This window comes from Eretmochelys imbricata, chromosome 13, assembly GCF_965152235.1.
Source record: "Eretmochelys imbricata isolate rEreImb1 chromosome 13, rEreImb1.hap1, whole genome shotgun sequence".
Lineage (NCBI taxonomy): Eukaryota > Metazoa > Chordata > Testudines > Cheloniidae > Eretmochelys > Eretmochelys imbricata.
In genome coordinates this window covers 43,914,298-43,934,440 of record NC_135584.1, presented here as the reverse complement: position 1 = coordinate 43,934,440, position 20,143 = coordinate 43,914,298, and the positions used below count along the sequence as shown (strand labels likewise).

The 20,143-nt window shown below is 58.8% G+C and overlaps 1 protein-coding gene across 1 annotated transcript; it reads left to right on the top strand.

The window, feature by feature from the left end:
• Positions 1–2,855: 2,855 nt before the first annotated feature.
• Positions 2,856–19,912, top strand: RPGRIP1 (RPGR interacting protein 1). The gene is made up of 24 exons (XM_077831779.1): positions 2,856–2,943; positions 3,220–3,276; positions 5,219–5,351; positions 5,646–5,917; positions 7,026–7,182; positions 7,460–7,565; positions 9,401–9,424; positions 9,763–9,909; positions 10,114–10,187; positions 10,744–10,853; positions 11,214–11,293; positions 13,134–13,307; positions 13,563–13,680; positions 14,092–14,538; positions 14,897–15,066; positions 15,436–15,775; positions 15,907–16,091; positions 16,316–16,519; positions 16,836–16,986; positions 17,567–17,673; positions 17,936–18,122; positions 18,728–18,812; positions 19,357–19,487; positions 19,797–19,912. Exons 1-24 carry the CDS (start codon positions 2,856–2,858, stop codon positions 19,910–19,912), a joined length of 3,663 nt encoding a protein of 1,220 aa, XP_077687905.1.
• The last annotated feature ends 231 nt before the right edge of the window (positions 19,913–20,143 follow it).

Below are 20,143 nucleotides of genomic sequence, written 5' to 3'. Positions count from 1 at the left end.
TCCGATGAAGTGAGCTGTAGCTCACGAAAGCTTATGCTCAGATAAATTGGTTAGTCTCTAAGGTGCCACAAGTACTCCTTTTCTTTTTGCGAATACAGACTAACACGGCTGTTACTCTGAAACCTTCTTTTGAAAACACCCTCTTTGAAAATAAATGTGGCACCATTAAGACCACACGCAGAAGGAAGCGCCACAGGTGACCAACTGACACAGACACAGATTTTGCATCTGGTATAGATTTGCACGAGGGAAGCTGCTATAAATGTGAGGTGTCTTGCAGAGGACCCCGGGTCTTGTCTTGTCAACATCGGAGCATCGATCCAGATCGACAGAAGCCCTGCTCCACCCCTCCCCCATCTAACTCACTTGGCCAGTGACGTTTAAGGAGAGCAACTAGTTGGTAACAAGAAGACAGTGTATTTGTGTGTGTATGAGTGTAGTATATATCATATACATATGATACGGTGTTGATTGATACATGGATTACCAATAAATGTGGTGCTTTGCCTTATCCTCCCTGAAGAGATCCTGTGCAGTACTTTAAGTACAACACACATATCCCTTACAAACATATGCAGATATACGCACATCACTCACCAGCACAACATGCCTCAGCAACTGCTCAGTAACCTCCTGAAAACCACAGAGAGGTTCTTCCCTTCCGGAGCTTGCATAACATTGGCGGTTGGTGCCAGGGAGACAGCCGATGAAGTGAGCTGTAGCTCACGAAAGCTTATGCTCAAATAAATTTGTTAGTCTCTAAGGTGCCACAAGTCCTCCTGTTCTTTTTGTGGATACAGACTAACAGGGCTGCTACTGTGAAACCTATCAGAGGTACAGTTCCTTTGGGCACTTCAGTTGTCTGCCTCTGACTCACCAGCTCCAGGGGTCATAGAGGGAAAGGAAGGAGGCTGTGTGCATGGGGAGCGAGGGGTTGAGCAAGACTGAATGTGGGATGGGAAGGTACATGCAGCCACTGGGGAGTCCCTGGGAGAAAAGAGGCTGTAGAAAGAGGTGTCCTGGGAGAAGGGTGGCAGTGGAGGGACCCTGTCAGTGCCTGGGGCTGAGGTTGTGTGAGGATCCTTGGCAGTACTAGGGGCTGAGGCTGGAAGTGTGTCTGCACTATGAGGCATTAGCACAGTAAGGACTCTGCTGGGCACTGCTCTCTGGTGCATCAGGGATCATCATCAGCAAAGCCCTTCTTCAAGCACCAAGGCCCCAACATAGACACACTGGGCTCCCTGCAACAGACCTCCAGCCCACACACAGTCCCGCCCTCTTCCCTGCCCAGGGTCATCTCCCAACCCCAGTTCCTGGTGTCCCCTGCTGACTCAACCCTTATCACTCTCTTCTGCTCTCTGGACTCACAGGCTCCCTCTGGCAGTGTCCCAGACACAGATGGGTACTGAGCTGGAATGCCCATCCCTGGGGCTGTTCTCTGCTCCCACCCGCAGCTAGTGTTCTCCTGTGATCCCAACTGTATGAAAGGAATGCTCTAGGGGTGAGGGGGATTTGCCCCTCTGCTTAACCTCATGCTGCACAAGGTGTTAACCCCCCCACCCTTCCCGCCTCCTGTCCTAATGAGTTTACACAGCAGAGGATTACAAGGGATTTATGCTCTCCTTCCAGACTCTCACTGGTATTGGGCAGAGCACCAGGACAGGAGACAGTGACAGGCAAGGTGAGATGGAGCAGAGTAAAAATGCAGGGCTGAAATAGCAGGGAATCTGTAGGTTGGGACTGAGGGCAGAGTCCAGGGCTGGGATAGGAGGAGAGCTGTGGGTTGGTAGTGAGGACTCTGGTAGAGCTGGGGTCAGACTGTGCAGCCCAGGGGTGTGGGGACTACAAGTCATGAGCAAGGGGCATTGGCAGAACTTGAGGGAACCCTGGGCTGTGTTAGCAGGGGACTGCAGGTCAGGAGCAGGGTATTGACTGAGCTGTGCTCAGGGTACGGAGCCCAGGGCTGAGAGAGCAGCGAATTTGTAGATGTGGAGTGAGGGACCTTAGCAGAGTCAGGGGAGAGCTGGGCTGGAATAGCACAGGGTCTGTGGGTTGGGAGTGAGTGGGAATGGTAGAGCTGTGGGGCATGGAGAGTCCAGGGCTGGGATAGCAGTGGCCTTCTGTGTCTGGACTGAGACGTTTCAGTGGAACTGTGGTGGAGGGAGCCCAGGGATGTCTGGAGGAAGCTTGCACAGAAGCTGGCTGTTCAGTCTGATTCAGGTCTCTGCCATTATAACCCCCATGCCCCAACATGGGCGTGACTGGGCCGTGGATCTTCAGGGGGCTTGCACTACTTTCTGACAGATGGTAGCAGATTAGCTGGAAGGAAATCCTCCTCCACAGCTGCCAAGACAGCTCTTTTCAGGGACAGAGCAGTCAGCAGGCTGGGAGGGGGTTGTGAGTGAGGGGGAAGAAACACCCACCAGGTGGGGTGGGGGGCCAGAAGGAGAGCCTTATGCTGGGTTAGTGCTGCTCCTCCTGTCTGGGGCAGGGGCCTCATAGGGCTGAGGTCTCCCACATGGGGATGGGGCAGACAGCACAGACGGGGGGGGTCTGAAGTGGAGGTCCGACCCCAGAGCTGAGCTGCTCTGCCATCCCACCCCCTAGGAGCTCAGCAGAGGGAGGAAGCCACCTTGGTATCCCATGTATCCACGGATACGTGATTTATTTTCCCCAGGCTAATGAGGCAGCTGCAGAGCCAAGCCCTGGTGGTCTTTCCCCACAAGTGTCCAAGCTGCCGCTCTGCCCTCTCGAGGCTGGGCTCACCCGCTGTGGGACATGATTGGGGGCCAGACCCCTGAAGGCCATCTGTAACTACCTCTCTCTGCCTTCCAGACTGGGCTTAGCCTGCTGCTATGTCACTACTCCTGCTGGATGAGACAGCCGGAGACCTGCCTGTCAGAGACAACAGCCAGAGGCCCTCAGTGATCACAGCTATTCGAGGTCAGGGCCACATCACAACAACGCAGGGATTCCAAGGAAGGGGGGGCATACGGACCCCCAGACTCCTTCTTTGACTTCCAAGCCTCCCAGCCTCCCTCACCCATCCACTCTGCGCCCCCTCACCCATTCAACCCTCCCTGATACCCCTTCCTCTTCTCCTGTCCCCCTCATCTATCCCCATCCTCCTCACTTTCACTGCTGTCCCTGGGCTCATCCCAGCACCCCTGATGCCCATGACAGAGTGATGGTCTAACTGCTTTCCTGGTGACTTTCTAGATGTGTCAGCCATTGCTCATCCCACGAAGGCCCAGGGGCTGAAGACCCGGATGCGAGGTGAGCAAAGGGGCCCACCCCACACAAACAGTGAGGGGATACAGGGTTGACACAGGCTAAGGTAGGTAACATAGCACACTAGAGAGGATGAGCCTCTACCCTCACCAGCACCCTATGTCACCACCCCATTCAGAGGGGACAGTGGGGCACAGACAGGGTACTTCCCCCAAGCACAACTCTCTGCAGGAGACAGGTATCCCTCAATCCAGAGAGGCAGTCTTCCCCAGGGATACAGTCCATTTTCCTGAAGTCTAAGTGCCTTTTTAATGTGCCCACCTTCCTACAACAAAAACATATGGACCCACTCCCATCCTAGCTCCTGCCTGCTTCTGCAGCAGGCAAAATACCAGCCAGAACCTCAGCTGTTGGGGGTGAGGACTAGTGCTGCCTCCTCGTCCCAAGGACACAGCCCGCTCAGACAGACAAATACCGGCTTGGAGAATCCACACCACAGAATGGACCCAAACACTCCATTTCATATCCCCTTTCCTACAACCTCCATCACAGCCCAGGGGCAGCAGGTTGGTATAATTTTTGGTGGTGCCCACAACGGGTCCAAGTCCTGCCCCCTGCCACACCTGCCTAATGCTCTGGGAGGGAGTTTGGGTTCAGGAGGGGGTTTGGGGTGCAGGCTCCGAGAGGGAGTTTGGGTGTGGGCTCTGGGCTGGGGCAGGGAGTTGGGGTGTGGGAGAGGGTGAGGGGTACAGCGCTTACCTTGGGTGGCTCCCAAAAGTGACCTGCACACCACTCTGGCAGTGGCTCCCAGGCAGGGGGGCCAAAGGGTCTCTGCACGCTACTGCCTACAGGCACCACCCCCACAGTTCCCATTGGCCGCAGTTTCCAGCCAGTGGGCACTGCAGAGTCAGCTTTCGGGGCGGGGGCAACACGTGGTGACTCCCGCCTGAACCATAGGGCCATTCCAGCCACTTCTAGGAGTGGCGTGGAGCAAGGCCGGGCAGGAAGCCACCCTTGGCCCTGCTGGCGGTGGCAGCTGGGCCCTTTTAAATCAACCGGGGACAGCAGGCACGGCCAGGGGAAGAGACCTTGCCCTGAACTTTGATGGAGCTGGGCCCCGAATATTCCTGGAGCATGGGTACTACGGGCCCATATAACTCACCGCCCCTGTCACAGCCCCTAACAGACCCCACTTCAGTTCCTCTCCTGCCCCCACTTCTCCCTGAATGACAATCTTTCAAAACTGCCCTTCCTTCAGCTGCTTTGACCGGGACCTGTTAGGCCTAAAATTGCGCTGTCTGCTAGCTTCCCAAATCTTCCTCCTGTGACTGCAGTCATGTGGGCCCCACACTTCTGGTGTGTAATGGCCAGACTCTCAGCACAGGGCCTCTTTCTCCCCAAGGAGCCCAGTGCTTAGTTCTTTCTTTAAAACTGTGACCTCAGCCTCCATAGTCCATAGCCTCCAGCTTCTCATCCTTCTCTCGGATGGGCTGGCTCTGCAGGAAGATTTAGCGATAGTTCTTCCTCAAGCAGCCACTGCTTCTTCCCCTTCTCTTCCTTTACTCCATGGCAGGCCAGGTCCTACTTGCTCTCGCTGACTTGGGTCCAAGCCCTGTCCCTTGAGACGCTCCTGCAAGCATGCCACTGTCAGACTTTGTAGATAGTTAAGTTCTACATGGGCTTCTGCTCTGTCCTGTCAGCCATGGGAACGTCCTTAAGATCCTTCCACTCCTAAACTGGCAGGGGCTGCTGGGTTGCCTTCTTTTCCTCACAGGGGCCCAGCTGGTCCCATACTCCTCTGCATTGATCCCAGCCTCACAACTGCTATATCTGAGCTCACAGCTATGCTCTGACCCCCTAGACCCCACTCCCCTCCCAGAGCTCTGGAGAGGGGTCAGCAGTCCTTGGTCCCAGCCACTAGCCCTAGTCTGTAGGGTAGAATCTGTGCCAGCCCCTGGCCCCTCATTCCCTGATGTTGGGCTTTCAGAGTCGGTGGCATGGACACGGCAGCATGTGAGCCAGATGAACCGGGCAGAGCTGGAGAATGGGTTCCTGCGTCTACATGACGAGAACCTGGTGCTCAAAGAGTTTGCGTGCAAGCAGGAGGACAGGGTCAAGAGGTACCAGCAGGGCCCCATAAAACCCATCACCCTCACCACTAGGATCCTAGGCTCCCCGAGACATGATGGGGCAGAGGAGGGTATGCAGGGATTGCAGAGGAGCAGGTGTAGGGGTCTGTGGTAATGCAGGAAGGGGGCCTGGGGTTAGAAGATTCACAGGGAGTGAACGGGGCTGTGCTCCCCACAAGCAGGCACAGGCTGAGGGACACACTGGGGTGGGTAAGATAGGGGCTGTGGCAGCATGTGCCCAGGGATGGATCAGCCGCAAGTTCATTACCTATGCTTCCTCCCCAGGCTGGGCACTAAGCTGCTGAGACGTACCCATGAGCGGGCACAGGTTGAGGGCCAGCTGGGCTCCAGGGCCAGGTGGTCATGCCGGAACCTGGAGGAGTCCTTGGAGGACCTGCAGGAGCGGGTGTGGGACCTGGAGCGGCGCAACGAGGGGCTGCGGAGTCGTCTGCTTTCCTACAAGCAGCAGCTGCAGCTCCACAGTTGCAGGCACCACTGGTCCTATGGCTACATCCAACCCCGGGTGGACACCGGACTCCGGCGGGTCCACACGGCAGGTGGGAGGGTGACCGAGAGACATCACAGAGGTGAAGGGGATGGATCAAGACAGGGAGTGGGAAATCACCATTCCTAGGGGCTGAAGTGCCTCCCCCTAGAAGGGGGTTGGGAGCTCAGGGGCTGAGAGAGGTGGGGGATCCCCACCCTGAGAGAAGGTCTGGGGCAGCAGAAGCTCAAGTAAAGAGCCCAGGGGATGACACATCCTGGCCTCCAGTCAGGCCCTTTCCCAGCTCTGCTTCTGTGTATTGGAGTCAGCTCACAAGTGAGGTGAGTCTGCTGGCCTCGGTCCAGTCCCCTAGGAATCCTTTGCCCCTACAGGTTTAGCATCAGGAAGATAAGACCTCATCTACCTTTTTCTCCTGTGCAGGGATGCGGATGCGCAGTCCAGAGGCCCGACCTACCCACACAGCTCCCCCCAGATACAGAGACCACATCACAGAGGGAGTACAAGCCAATATGGAGAGACAATGCATCCCTCTCCCACCCAGCACCACAGAAGGGGTAACAGCCCCTGAATCCCCACTGTGAGTCCTTCCACATCCTCTCCCTCAGATACCCCTTCCCTCCCTGCAGCAGGACATGGGCACCACACCCTCACCATCACAGACTGCTCTGAGACCATCTTACTTGAGCACACCAGCATGTACTTGCATTACAGTTTCTCAATCCCTCCACTATCAGATCCAGACCTCTGCACGGTTCTCCAGCTTTCTGGCCCCTCTTCGCAGGGGGTGAATTGTGGGGTGCTCAGGGAGCTCCCTCTTGCCAGGCTCTCCCAGCTTAGCAACTTCTGCTCCAGAATCCAGTAGGCACTTCCTGTGCTCTTTTTAAACCACTTGCCCATTGGCTAGTTAGTTCATTACCTTCCCAACCCCACTGGCCCAGTAATCAGGCACAGCCCTGACCAGTTAGGCCTTGAGGGGGGGGGCCTAATTGATGCTAATCGTGACCAGAAGGGTGATGCAAGCACCCTCTCAGTGCTCTGTCAAACTCCCTAATCCTGCCGTCTGCTCTCCAAACTTGCCTTCCAGCCCTCTGCTCCCTTTGGAGTCAATGTGGCATCACCCTAGCACCTGTGTCCTCTGATCCTGCCCCACACTTTCTTAGGGGTCAGCGTGTCAACCCAGGTCCCTGCTCCCCACAGATCCCACAGCCTGGTGTTGGCAGAGATGGAGCCTGAGTTACAATGCCGGGCATGGGGGACAGAGATGAACCTCGAAGGGGCCCCATCCCAGCAGTACTATCAGCAGGCCCTGGAGCATCGGTATGGCACTCCTCAGCCCACCATGACCCCCTGAGTGAGGGGGTGGCTCTGTTGGGCCTGGGGGAGAGGGCGGGTCTATGCCTATATAGGCCTGGTGGGAAGAGGCAGTGATTCCGATTCGCTTTGGGGCGGGACAGGGGAGGGTAAGGATGGGGGGCTGTGCCAGGCCCAGGGAGAGGTTGTGCCAGGCCCAGGTTGGGGGCGTAGGACAGATGGAATGTGGGTCCCCTGCAGGGATTGCTGCTCTAGCTCAAGCCACCCACTGCTCCCCTTGCAGAGCCGCCATCCGGGGGAACGTGGAGCTGATCCGGCTGCAGCGGCTCCTGAGGGAGCGGAGCTGCGAGCTGGCTGTGACCAGAGTCAGATTCACTGACCTGCAGGAGGTGAATTAGCCCCAGTCCTGTGCCCCCCCGGGGGAGGGGAGAGAAAGAACCCCAGCTGTCAGTTCCCCTGCCCCACAGGGGGAGAGGAGAAAAAGGCCCCTAGCTGTCAGTTCCCCTGCCTGTGCCACCCTGGGGGAGAGATGAGAAAGGCCCCCAGCTGTCAGTTCCCCTGCCCCACAGGGGGAGAGATGAGAAAGACCCCCAGCTGTCAGTTTCCCAGTCCCGTGCCCCACAGGGGGAGAGACAAGAAAGACCCCCAGCTGTCAGTTACCCTACCCCACAGGGGGAGAGATGAGAAAGACCCCCAGCTGTCAGTTCCCCTGCCCTCCAGGGGGAGAGACGAGAAAGGCCCCCAGCTGTCAGTTCCCCTACTTGTGCCACCTGGGGGAGGGGAGAGAAAGACCTGCAGCTGTCAGTTCCCCTGCTCCCCAGGGGGAGAGGAGAGAAAGGCCCCCAGCTGTCAGTTCCCCAGTCCCGTGCCCCACAGGGGGAGAGACAAGAAAGACCCCCAGCTGTCAGTTCCCCTGCCCTCCAGGGGGAGAGATGAGAAAGGCCCCCAGCTGTCAGTTACCCTACCCCACAGGGGGAGAGATGAGAAAGACCCCCAGCTGTCAGTTCCCCTGCCCTCCAGGGGGAGAGACGAGAAAGGCCCCCAGCTGTCAGTTCCCCTACTTGTGCCACCTGGGGGAGGGGAGAGAAAGACCTGCAGCTGTCAGTTCCCCTGCTCCCCAGGGGGAGAGGAGAGAAAGGCCCCCAGCTGTCAGTTCCCCTGCCCTCCAGGGGGAGAGATGAGAAAGGCCCCCAGCTGTCAGTTCCCCAGTCCTGTGCCACCCAGGGGAAGAGACGAGAAAGGCCCGCAGCTGTCAGTTCCCCTGCCCGTGCCCCCCCAGCTGTCAGTTCCCCTGCCCTCCAGGGGGAGAGACGAGAAAGGCCCCCAGCTGTCAGTTCTCCTGGCCCCCAGGGGGAGAGACGAGAAAGGCCCCCAGCTGTCAGTTCCCCTGCTTGTACCCCCCGGGGGAGGGGAGAGAAAGACCCCCAGCTCTCAGTTCCCCTGCCCTCCAGGGGGAGAGACGAGAAAGGCCCCCAGCTGTCAGTTCCCCTACTTGTGCCACCCGGGGGAGAGATGAGAAAGGCCCCCAGCTGTCAGTTCCCCTGCCTGTGCCACCCTGGGGAGAGACAAGAAAGACCCCCAGCTGTCAGTTCCCCTGCCCCCTGCGGGAAAGACGAGAAAGACCCCCAGCTGTCAGTTCCCCTGCCTGTGCCTCCCCAGGGGAAGAGACGAGAAAGGCCCCCAGCTGTCAGTTCCCCTGCCCGTGCCCCCCCCAGGGGAAGAGACGAGAAAGGCCCCCAGCTGTCAGTTCCCCTGCCCGTGCCCCCCCAGGGGAAGAGACGAGAAAGGCCCCCAGCTGTCAGTTTCCCAGTCCTGTGCCACCCCGGGGAGGGGAGAGAAAGACCCCCAGCTGTCAGTTCCCCTGCCTGTGCCACCCAGGGGGAGAGGAGAAGAGACACTCCCAGCATCTAGGCACCTGCCTGTACCACCTGGGGAGAGATACCCGAGTATCCAATGTGACCCCACCAACCCACCCACCTGTGGGGATGAGTAGGGATTTGGAGGGGAAGCTCTCCCTTCAGCCAACCCCATGGGGAGCTCCCGCCTTCACCGCCTCATGTCTGCATCTGTTCCTCCAGTGGGATCAGTGTAACTGCTTCCCGGGTTGGGAGTGCAGGAGGGCGACAGGGAGAGGCCAGGCCCAAAGCCCTCCCAAGTCAGCGCTCAGCAAATTATAGGCTCCACATAGCAGCACTGATGGCAGCTCTGCGATTTCTCTTCCCAGGCCTATGAGAGCCAACTCCAGCAGGTAAATACTGAGGTACGGGAACTCCGCTCCCCAGCAACCCTCATGGGATCTGCACTCCACCCCCCAGGAAGGGAGTGCCCCTCTGTACTGATGGGACAAGAGCTCCCCTCCCCTGGCTGGGACCCATCCCGAGGGCAATGCACTCGAGACTTGGCGGGGAGGCTGGGGCAAAGAAAGTCTCTCTGTATCCAGCCCTAAAGAGACAGCCCTCACTCCCTTGTCCTTGGGTTATCATGCTCAGTTCCAGGTCCCTCCATCCTGGCAGCCCTGCAGCAGGGAGGGGCCGGCATCCCTCTCTCCTGCCTGTGCTGGTCTTTCTTCCTTCCCTCCCGCACCAGAACCAGGAGATGCTGAGAACCAGCAGTGAGGCCCTCCTGGCCCAGGTGGAGGAGCTCACCGTGCAGCTGAAGGCAGAGACACAGAAGGTGATGGCGTTGGAGAGCAAAGTGGAGAGCGTCTCATTCCTGCAGGGGGCGCTGGAGGAGGTAGGGAGCCCTATCCAGCTAATCCAAGCCCTGGGGACCCTCCTTTTCCCTACTCTGAGGCCAGCTTCCCTGGAGTCAGTAGGGGGGTCCCTGGTGAGCAGGGGCTGGGGGAGTCCCTTTCTAACCCTAGAGAAAGAGCCTGACAGGCCCACCCCTCATTGGCTGGGGGACCCAGGTCTGGGGACTGATCTCTCTCTCTCTCAGTTTCAGGAGAGAATCAGGTTCCTGGAGAAGGAGCGAGACCTGTTGAAGGAGGATTATGATAAATTGCTGGAGAGGTGAGACTATGAGTTTGGCCGAGCCCCGCACCATGCAGTGGGGCTGTCCCACGGAGATGGTGCCCAAGGTCAAGTGAGACGTCTCAGCCCCCATTTATCCCCAGAGATGCCACAGCCTGGGGTCCAGTCACACCAGATCTGTTTGGTGCCTGCTCAGCCCCCACCCTGGGCTCCATTCAGGGTCGGGCTGCTGGGGCTGGAAGCTCTGGCCTGCAGGAGATAGGCAAAGGTCTGGAGCAGCCCCAGAGTCTGCCAGAGACAGGAGACTGATCCCAAAGGGCTGACCCTGGAGGATGGGGGTTTTGGGGGAGAGCCTTAGGGAGCCCTCTCCAAGTCTGTGGTACAGTGTGGGGAGGGCCTGGCAGAGCCATAGGGACATCCCCTCACCCTCAGTCTGCTATGCCTGGGTGGGGCCTGGCAATGATTTGCAGCAGCCATGCAGCAGCAGCTCCCAGGGCCCTGAAGGCTCAGGGCACCGTGTGTTGGAGCTTCTCTTGGCGGGATTGGGGTTTGTGGCCCTTGCGGTGACCCTGTAGCATTGCCCCTCTTGCTGCAGCAGTCTGGCCTGTGAGCAGCGGCAGGGGAACATCTCACGGCTGGAGGAGCAGCTGAGATTGGAGCTGGCAGAGAAGAGGCGGCTGGTGGAGGAGCTGGTGCAGGAGAGAGGTGAGGGGGCTGGCAGGACGGGGGGAGAATCTCAGTACCAGCACAGGGACAAGGGACTGAAATGGCAGCTTCATCCCAGTGGGGAGTTCTTGCGTCCCCATTGACTAGGCCGCTGTCCCTGGGGTGGGGTCGTTGCAGGTGCATTACAGTCTGAGGGGGGAGAGGGGTGCCTCCCAGCCACACGACAGCCGTGGGGGGAAAGGGGAGGGGTGCATGGAGTCTGGCCTGAGGGAGGGGGTGGATCCTTGGTGTGCAACACGTGTGTTGGGGGGCAGAATGTGTCCCAGTCACACAGGGCCAGGACCAGCTCTGTACCACAACCAGTTTGGTATCCAGGCCTGACCCCCGTCTTGTCCCCAGCTCGGAGTGAGGAGCTGAAGCAGGAAGTGGAGAGGGGGAACCAAACTCCAGAGCAGAAGCCTGAGCCGACCCTGTCCCAGGTGGGTACGAGCCAGGGAGGAGCCAGGGTTGGCTGATCTCCCCAGGCCCCTTCGTGGGGTGTGGTAGGTGCCCCATCTTCTCACAGCATTTGGCAGGTAAAGGGCATAGAGCTGGGGCCGGTGTGGGGGGAGTTGGGAGTGGGGTGGGGCTGGTCTGGTCCCTGTATGGAGGAGTCAGGGGGACTGGGCTGGACCCACCCATCATGGCAAGCACAGGGAAATCAGAGGGTGGCTGGGCTGGGCTGGTCCCACCTGTCATAGAATCATAGAATCATAGAATATCAGGGTTGGAAGGGACCCCTGAAGGTCATCTAGTCCAACCCCCTGCTCGAAGCAGGACCAATTCCCAGTTAAATCATCCCAGCCAGGGCTTTGTCAAGCCTGACCTTAAAAACCTCTAAGGAAGGAGATTCTACCACCTCCCTAGGTAACGCATTCCAGTGTTTCACCACCCTCTTAGTGAAAAAGTTTTTCCTAATATCCAATCTAAACCTCCCCCACTGCAACTTGAGACCATTACTCCTCGTTCTGTCATCTGCTACTATTGAGAACAGTCTAGAGCCATCCTCTTTGGAACCCCCTTTCAGGTAGTTGAAAGCAGCTATCAAATCCCCCCTCATTCTTCTCTTCTGCAGGCTAAACAATCCCAGCTCCCTCAGCCTCTCCTCATAAGTCATGTGTTCTAGACCCCTAATCATTTTTGTTGCCCTTCGCTGGACTCTCTCCAATTTATCCACATCCTTCTTGTAGTGTGGGGCCCAAAACTGGACACAGTACTCCAGATGAGGCCTCATCAATGTCGAATAGAGGGGAACGATCACATCCCTCGATCTGCTCGCTATGCCCCTACTTATACATCCCAAAATGACATTGGCCTTCTTGGCAACAAGGGCACACTGCTGACTCATATCCAGCTTCTCGTCCACTGTCACCCCTAGGTCCTTTTCCGCAGAACTGCTGCCTAGCCATTCGGTCCCTAGTCTGTAGCGGTGCATTGGATTCTTCAGTCCTAAGTGCAGGACCCTGCACTTACCCTTATTGAACCTCATCAGATTTCTTTTGGCCCAATCCTCCAATTTGTCTAGGTCCTTCTGTATCCTATCCCTCCCCTCCAGCGTATCTACCACTCCTCCCAGTTTAGTATCATCCGCAAATTTGCTGAGAGTGCAATCCACACCATCCTCCAGATCATTTATGAAGATATTGAACAAAACCGGCCCCAGGACCGACCCTTGGGGCACTCCACTTGATACCGGCTGCCAACTAGACATGGAGCCATTGATCACTACCCGTTGAGCCCGACAATCTAGCCAGCTTTCTACCCACCTTATAGTGCATTCATCCGGCCCATACTTGCTTAACTTGCTGACAAGAATACTGTGGGAGACCGTGTCAAAAGCTTTGCTAAAGTCAAGAAACAATACATCCACTGCTTTCCCTTCATCCACAGAACCAGTAATCTCATCATAAAAGGCGATTAGATTAGTCAGGCATGACCTTCCCTTGGTGAATCCATGCTGGCTGTTCCTGATCACTTTCCTCTCATGCAAGTGCAAGGCCATATGTGGGGGAGTCAGCAGGTCTGGGGTGGTCCTTCCTCTCATGGCGAATGCTATGTAGGGGGAGTTAAGAGTTTAGGGAGTCTGGGCCGGCCCCCCCATCATGACAAGTGCTGCAGCCTGTGCGGGGAAGACAAAGGGGGGCTAGGCTGGGCCCGCACGTCCTGGCGAGTGCTGGTGCTAGGCACGGGGGAGTTGCAGCCTTGGGGACTGTGGTGTTCCTCCCTCATTCAGCAGGGGAGGCAAGGCTCTCTTCTGCTCACTCGCCCGTTTCCCTACAGCACCCCTGTTTGGATCGGCTCCCCACCCAGACTGAGCAGGAGGAGCTGTTCACCCAGCGGAGCCTGAGCCGGAGGCTCCGGGAGACAGAAGCTGCCCATGCTGACACCATCCTGGAGCTGGAGAAAACCCGGGACATGCTGATCCTGCAGCACCGCATCAACCGGGACTATCAGGTTGGGGAGGTGGTGGCACAGGGGGTGACTGACCCGGGTGCTGTGTTAGGCCGAGCTGTGGGCTAGGGGGCGGAGGGGATGAGCTGAGGGGTGGGTGTGGGGGATGAGCTGCTGGGTGACTGACCCAGGTGCTGTGTCAGGCCGAGCTGTGGGGCGGGGGGAGGGGATGAGTGGTGGGGCGGGGGGGCAGGGGGTGGATGAACTGTGGGACTGGGGGGGTGAGCTACTGTGTGACTGACCCGGGTGCTGTGTCAGGCCGAGCTGGAAGGTGTGAGGGTGCAGGCTGAGCAGGAGAAGAGGGGACATGAGGAAAAGCAGCAGAAAATGGTGCATCTCCTGGATCTGCGCAGCGCCCACATCCGCCAGCTGGAGGGTAAGGGCAGAGCCAGTCCCACCTGCCCCCTGGAGCAATTTTCGTCGTGCCTCCCTCACAACCACTGCTGGAGACAGAACGGGGCAGGATGGATCTTTGGCTGGACCTGTGTTCTCGTTCCCTGCCCCAAGAGGCTGTGCTGGGTCCCTGCGTGCCCAGTGTACTGTTCCGAGGGGGACCTGGCCCCTCGCTAGTTGGCTTGCTGCACAGCACTTGGGCTGGCAGACAGCTACGCTGGGCTTGTGGGGACTGACCCTGCAGCAAGAGGGGGGAAGACAGCAGCAGGGCAGTGGGTCACTCCTGTCAGGAACCGATAGGGGAGAGGGCCGGGTACAAGCTATGCCTTGGGGATAGAGGGGGGAGAAGATGGGGACATGTCCACGCCTCACAGGTCCGCATCTCCTCCCCCAGAGCAGCTGAAGGAAGTGGCCTATGGGACGCAGCAGCTCCCACTTCTGCGGACCGAGGGTGATGTGGACGTGGAGAAGGGCAAGGCACCTGTGTTGCGGCGTGGTGAGAACCTGTTTGAGCTGCACATTGCAGGGGCAGTGCTGTCAAGGGAGGCGCTGCAGGTGCTGGGGGATGTCCAGCCCGTCACCTTCTGCACCTATGCCTTCTACGACTGCGAGACGCACTGCACACCGATGGTGCGTGGGGCCCGGCCACGCTACAGCTTCACTTCTCAGTACGTGATACAGGCTGAGCCCCTCTTCCTGCAGTACCTGCAGGGGGCTGCCGCTCGCCTAGACCTGCACCTGGCCACGGCTGCTGAACACAGCACTCTTGCTTCCTCTTGGCTGCACTTCCGGGCGGTTCTGGGGCGTGGGGAGCGCTTGCACGCCACAGCGATGCTGCACGGTAAGAGCTTTCCCTCGCCACGGTGATGCTCTACGATGAAGCGCTCCCCTTGCCCTCTGCCATGGCAGCTGCTCAGTGAGGGCGCCCGGCCTGTCAGTGCCACAGACAGTAAAACACTCCCATGGCCTGGAGAGCCATTAGCTCATCTTTCCCTCACAGTAAAGACTCCCTGGGGCCAAGGCTTGCAGCCTGGGGAACATTCCAGGTTTCTAACCATTCGTATGTCCTTGTGGCCTTCATGTCCTGTTACCTGCTGCCCTAATTCCTTCTTGCTCCCCCAATTCCTATCCCCTGGACTTTCTGTCCACACTGCCTTCTGCATGTCCCCTCACCCCCCTGCCCGCTTCACACCCTGTAGGTCCGAACGGCGAGAACTATGGGATGCTGGAGTATTGGATGAGGCTTTGCCTGCCCATGGAGCAGACCATGCGGCTGCACTGCGAGCGCACCAAGGCCTTGGGCTACTTGTCAGCCTGCATGCCCCAGGCCAGAGCTGCCCAGCAGAGCAGGCAGCAGGACAAGGAGGGGGTGAGGAAGCAGGGGTGTGTATGGGGGAGGAGTATGTGAGGGTAAACACACACACTCATACTGCAGGAAATGCACCCCAGAAAGGGGGAGCCTTACAGGGCCATGCCCACTGGTACAGGATCCCTGTAGGGACATATGCTCCCACAAAAGGGACTCCCCATGGTGGGACACAACCACAGGGCCTCACAGGGATATGTGCTCCGCACTAGGAGCTCTCTGGCACATGTCAGAGCAGGATCCCTGTAAGGGAGGCCTCAGGCACTCTGGACATTAAAGTGCCTTCAATGTGGCAAAGCCATGATTCCTATGGGATGCAGCCTGGGCCCTCTGCTCATCCAGTTACCAGCCTTTCTCAGTCTCCCCCTCCAGGTCCTGGAAACTGAGTGGCTGTGGAATGAGCTGCAGGTGCAGATTGTGGGCTGCACCAGCCTGCGGGGTCGTTGGCTCAGCACCCAGCCCAGCCCCTACGCCATGTACCGCTTCTTCACCTTCCCTGACCACGACACACCCATCATCCACTCCAGCAACAACCCGCACTTTGGAGACCTGCAGACCTTCCCCATGCGCCCCACAGCTGAACTCGACCGCTATCTGCGTCTAGAGAGCCTCTGGGTGTACATCTTCGATGATGAGGATGCAGAGCCAGGCAGTTACTTGGGCAAAGCACAGATCCCGCTGCTGCCTCTGGCATGCGGGCACAATATCACAGGTGAAAGCCGCTGGACCCAGATCCTCTATTGCTCAAGGAACAGAGCTGGGCACAGTTCCCCTGCCCCTGGCCTCAGTGCCCAGGCCCCCACCCCCTGTGCCCTCTTATGCCTCCAATTCTGTACTCCATAGGAGATTTCGTCCTCACCAACCCATCTGGGTACCCCAATGGCTCCATCAGCCTCAGCCTGGAGTGGAAGTGTCGGTATCTGCCCCCGGGGGCTGCCCTGCACCAAGTGGCCTGGGCCAGGGAACACCAGAGTGAGAGACCCTTGGAGCAGCTGATTGAGGAGGAAAGGGCTGCACTACACAGCCAGGTACAGAACGACCCAGCAGCCCTCTCTTAACACCTGCCCCCTACAATATCACCCTCCTAGTGAGGGCTGGGAGTCAGGGCTCCTGGCTTCTATCCACTGCTCTTTCTTTGCCTTGCTGGGCGATGCTGCCATTCCTGCACCCCAGTACAAAAAGGAGTAGGTTAGTGGGAATGGGGGAAGCTGCCAGGCTGTGGCGTGACTGTGCTGTTCTGACCCCTGCTCAGGCCCGGCTTGGTCCCAGCACCTTGCCATCGCAGCCTGAGGGCCAGGGGAAGCAGCTCCAGGTCTCGGTGGTCAAGGCTGATGGATGCAGGGGGAAGCGGGATCGGGGAGCCAGCAGTCAGACCCAGCCCAATCCAGTGCCAGCAGCCAGTGGCTACACACCGGAGGAGGGAGAAGAGGTGGCTCCCATGGGAGACACTGCTGAGGTGAGACTAGTTAGAGGGGACCAGGAAGCAGGCAGTGAGGGTGCAGCAACCCAAGGCCCCTTCCCAATGCTCACCCCACACTAGGGGTCGTCAATTATTTTTACTCAGGGTCCAAATTTCTTGGGCAAGGTACAGTCAAGGTCCAGACTTCAGAGAAACAGTTTTCACACCGCAATAACAATGATAGTAATAAGTACATAAAAAGATGTAATGGTCTGTTCACAAGCATCTGGCAGTCCAGATTTGGCCCACAGGCTGCCTAGTGCCCCACACTGAACCAGCTGTTCCCCGAGCCTGATGTGGTTTGTCTGTGCAGGGGACGCTGGAGGGGAAGGAGGTCCAGGCTGGCCAGGAGGAGCAGGAGGAAACAGGATACTCAGCTAAGGATGCTGAAACCTCTGCCAGGACCCAGCACTTGGAGCCAAAATCCCTTGCACTGGATGTAGGCTCTGCTCCCGAGGACATGGGTACCAGCTCCTGCCTCCCATGGGGTACCCAGCTGTCAAAGCCAACTGGCCAGGCTACCCTCGGGTCCTGCTCAGTCCCTCATGCTGTGCCAGAGCTGATGGTACAGGTCACACGCACCCAGCCCCAGGTGGCACAATGTAGAACCACAGACAGGGCATCCAGCTGTGGCTTGGGGCTCACTGTGGTGGCAGAGGGTGACGCGGCCATCCAGCTGTGGCTTGGGGCTCACTGTGGTGGGGGAGGGCGACGCGGCCATCCAGCTGTGGCTTGGGGCTCACTGTGGTGGGGGAGGGCGACGCGGCCATCCAGCTGTGGCTTGGGGCTCACTGTGGTGGGGGAGGGCGACGCGGCCATCCAGCTGTGGATTGGGGCTCACTGTGGTGGGGGAGGGCGACGTGGCTATCCAGCTGCAGAGCAGGGTCCCTGCATGAACAAACTCAGTGGTGGGCATAGGTGCAGCCCCAAAGCAGGCTGCCGCTGCAGCCATGCTCTTCAAGGCCCATGGTACAGATGGGAGCAGGGGGCGGGCAGGTTCCATTCTAATTCCCCTCCTGGTAACAAATACTCTGTCCCTGCCAGCCCCCGAGGAGGCCTGTGAGCCAGCGCCGGAGAGCAGCAGCGACACACAGACCACAGACAGTGACGAGATCGTGGTGGGGACCAGCCTGGGGAGCCCTCCAAAGGCGGTAATGCCCCCACCCCTGAGGCAGTGCTGGAGGAGAGGGTGCACAGACCCATGGGGAGGGAGCCATGCCAGGTACAGGAGTCGGGGAGGAGCATGGGGCAGCTACAGCTTGTCGTGACAGTGCTGAGCCCTACTGGGTTCTGAAGTGGGGGAGAGGGGAGCTTGGCTCAGCCAGCCTCCCCCTACCCCCTGCAGAAGAGTTTGGGGCCCTGGTTCCCACCCTCTCAGGCCTTGTGTGACCTGCTCTCACCTCATCTTGTCAGGACATGGAGTGGATCCGCATTGAGATCGTCTCTCTGAGTCTGCACCCTGAGGCCGTGGCCTGTGAACACATCCAGCAGCTGTACGTGGAGTACCACTTCCCAGGGGTGCCCCTGGCTGAGACTGAGACCCCCCTGTCCCTCCGCAAGCCCCAGGGCAATGAGGAGATCTACTTCCACTTCAGCAAGGGTGAGTTGCTGTGGGGAGGGTCTGGCTCTCGCCCTTCCCACAGCCCTACCCCCCAGAGGCAGGGCGGGCGTCTCATGCCTCATGTGGGGATGGGGATGACACATGGGTGGAGACAGGAAAAGCATCTCTCCCCCGCCCCGGGACAGAGCTCATACCTAGGCCTTTGGGCCCAGGTCTGCAGGGCATCACTCCAGGCCCAGAACAGCGGTGCTGTTGTTGGGAAAAGGGGGCCATGACTAGTTTAATAGCCCCACTTTCCTCAGCCCCCTCCCTGGGACTCAGCTCCCCCACTGCCAGGGCAAGCTGACAAAGGCCCCCTCCCCACAGGGAGAAGGTGGCGCTGGACCACTAGCAGCCTGGGAAGAGGAGCAACACTGGGGAGTTTGGAGATGGGTCGACTGTCACCATCTGGCCCCAGGGGAGCATCAGATTGTTGCCCTGACTCCTCCCCTTGGTCGTCCCCCCCCCCAGTCCCCAGCAAGCATCACCCTGACTCCTCCTCTTGGTCCCCCCCCAGTCCCCAGCGAGCATCGCCCTGACTCCTCCCCTTGGTGCCCCCCCCACTGAGCACTGCCATGGCTAACAGCCTTTTGCCCCCACCACAGTGATTCAGCTGGACACCGAGGGGGTGAGCATGCAGCGGGAACGCCTCTTCTCCATGCTGCAGGCAGAGGAGGCAGGGCAGAGCTGGTGAGCATCCTGGCTAGGGACAGGAATTCCAGTCCCTTGGGATAAAGGTCCCCAGCACATACCCCTGCTGCACCCACCCCCATCCCCTCCCCGTACAGGCTCTTACAGCCTGCTCATCACCTCTTCTGAGCATGTTCCTGTAAGTGCCTGAACACTGTGACCAATATCCGCCCCATGCTTGTTCTCTCCTGTGGGTGGAGCATGTGCACCCATGCTGCTGTAGGTTAGAGAAGGCAGATCAAAGGAATGTGCCGGGAGGTCTGTAATGGTCCTTAGCTCTTGGAGGCATTTGTTTCACACAGGCCCAACGTGCCCCTCTGCAGCTTTACACTTCCTGCAGAAGGCCCCCTTGGCCAGAAGAGTAAAGCTGTCAGGCAGAGCCCTCCTCCCTGAGCTTTTGGCTCTTTTAGATCCCCTGGGCCCAGGCCACTGAGTGCACTAGAGGTGCGGACAGCGCCCTTCAGCTTGGCTTTTCTGTGGGGAGCCGGGGTAGGATGGGCTGGATGCAGGTGCAGGATCCAGACACACTGCCCCCTTATTGCAGGCTGCAGTTCGTGGTGGTGAGCGAGCCCCCGCCTGGGACTGGAGGCGAGTGTGAGGACGTGGGCTTTGCCTATGTAGACCTGCACGAGATCCTGCTGACAGGCAATGATGTGCTGGAGCGTGACCTCGATGGTGAGTGACGAAGCCAGCAGCACCCAAACGAGCGGTCTCCACTGCTGAGCTGCTGCCTCTGTTCCCCTGCACGCCACCTGCATGAAAGGGGGCCAGTGGAGCAAATAAGAGGCCAGGGACCTGGCCACTGAACTGGGATCTATACCTGGGAGCCAACCTCCCTCCATGTCCTGGGAGCTGCAGCAGTGCAAGTCCTGTCCCTTCCCGGGGCTGGGGGAGGCAAGTCCTACACCAGGCCCAGCCAGAGAATGGCCCTGGAGAAACACTGACCCCTCCCCTCACTTCCGCTCTCTTACCCACTCCCGGCAGTTGTCAGCCCTCAGGACCGCTCTGCCATCGGGAGGTTGAAGGTCTCTGTGGAAGCAGCTGCTGCCCTCTGCGCCATCTACTGGGAGGGGAGACGAAAGGCTGAAGAGGAGGAATGAGGGCTCCATCAGCTCCCACAAGGCGTGCAAGGACTTGGGACTGTAAGGTTCAAATGGGGACCCCTCCCCCAGCTCAAAGCTCACTAGTGAAGGATGCCACCCCGCCTGAGCAATCAACACGACTCAGATTGTGAGCTCTTCGGGGCAGTGCCTGTCCCTGCTCTGTCTATACAGAGCCTAGCATAAGGGGGTCCTGGGCTCCCAGGTGCTGCCGTAATACAAACAACAACA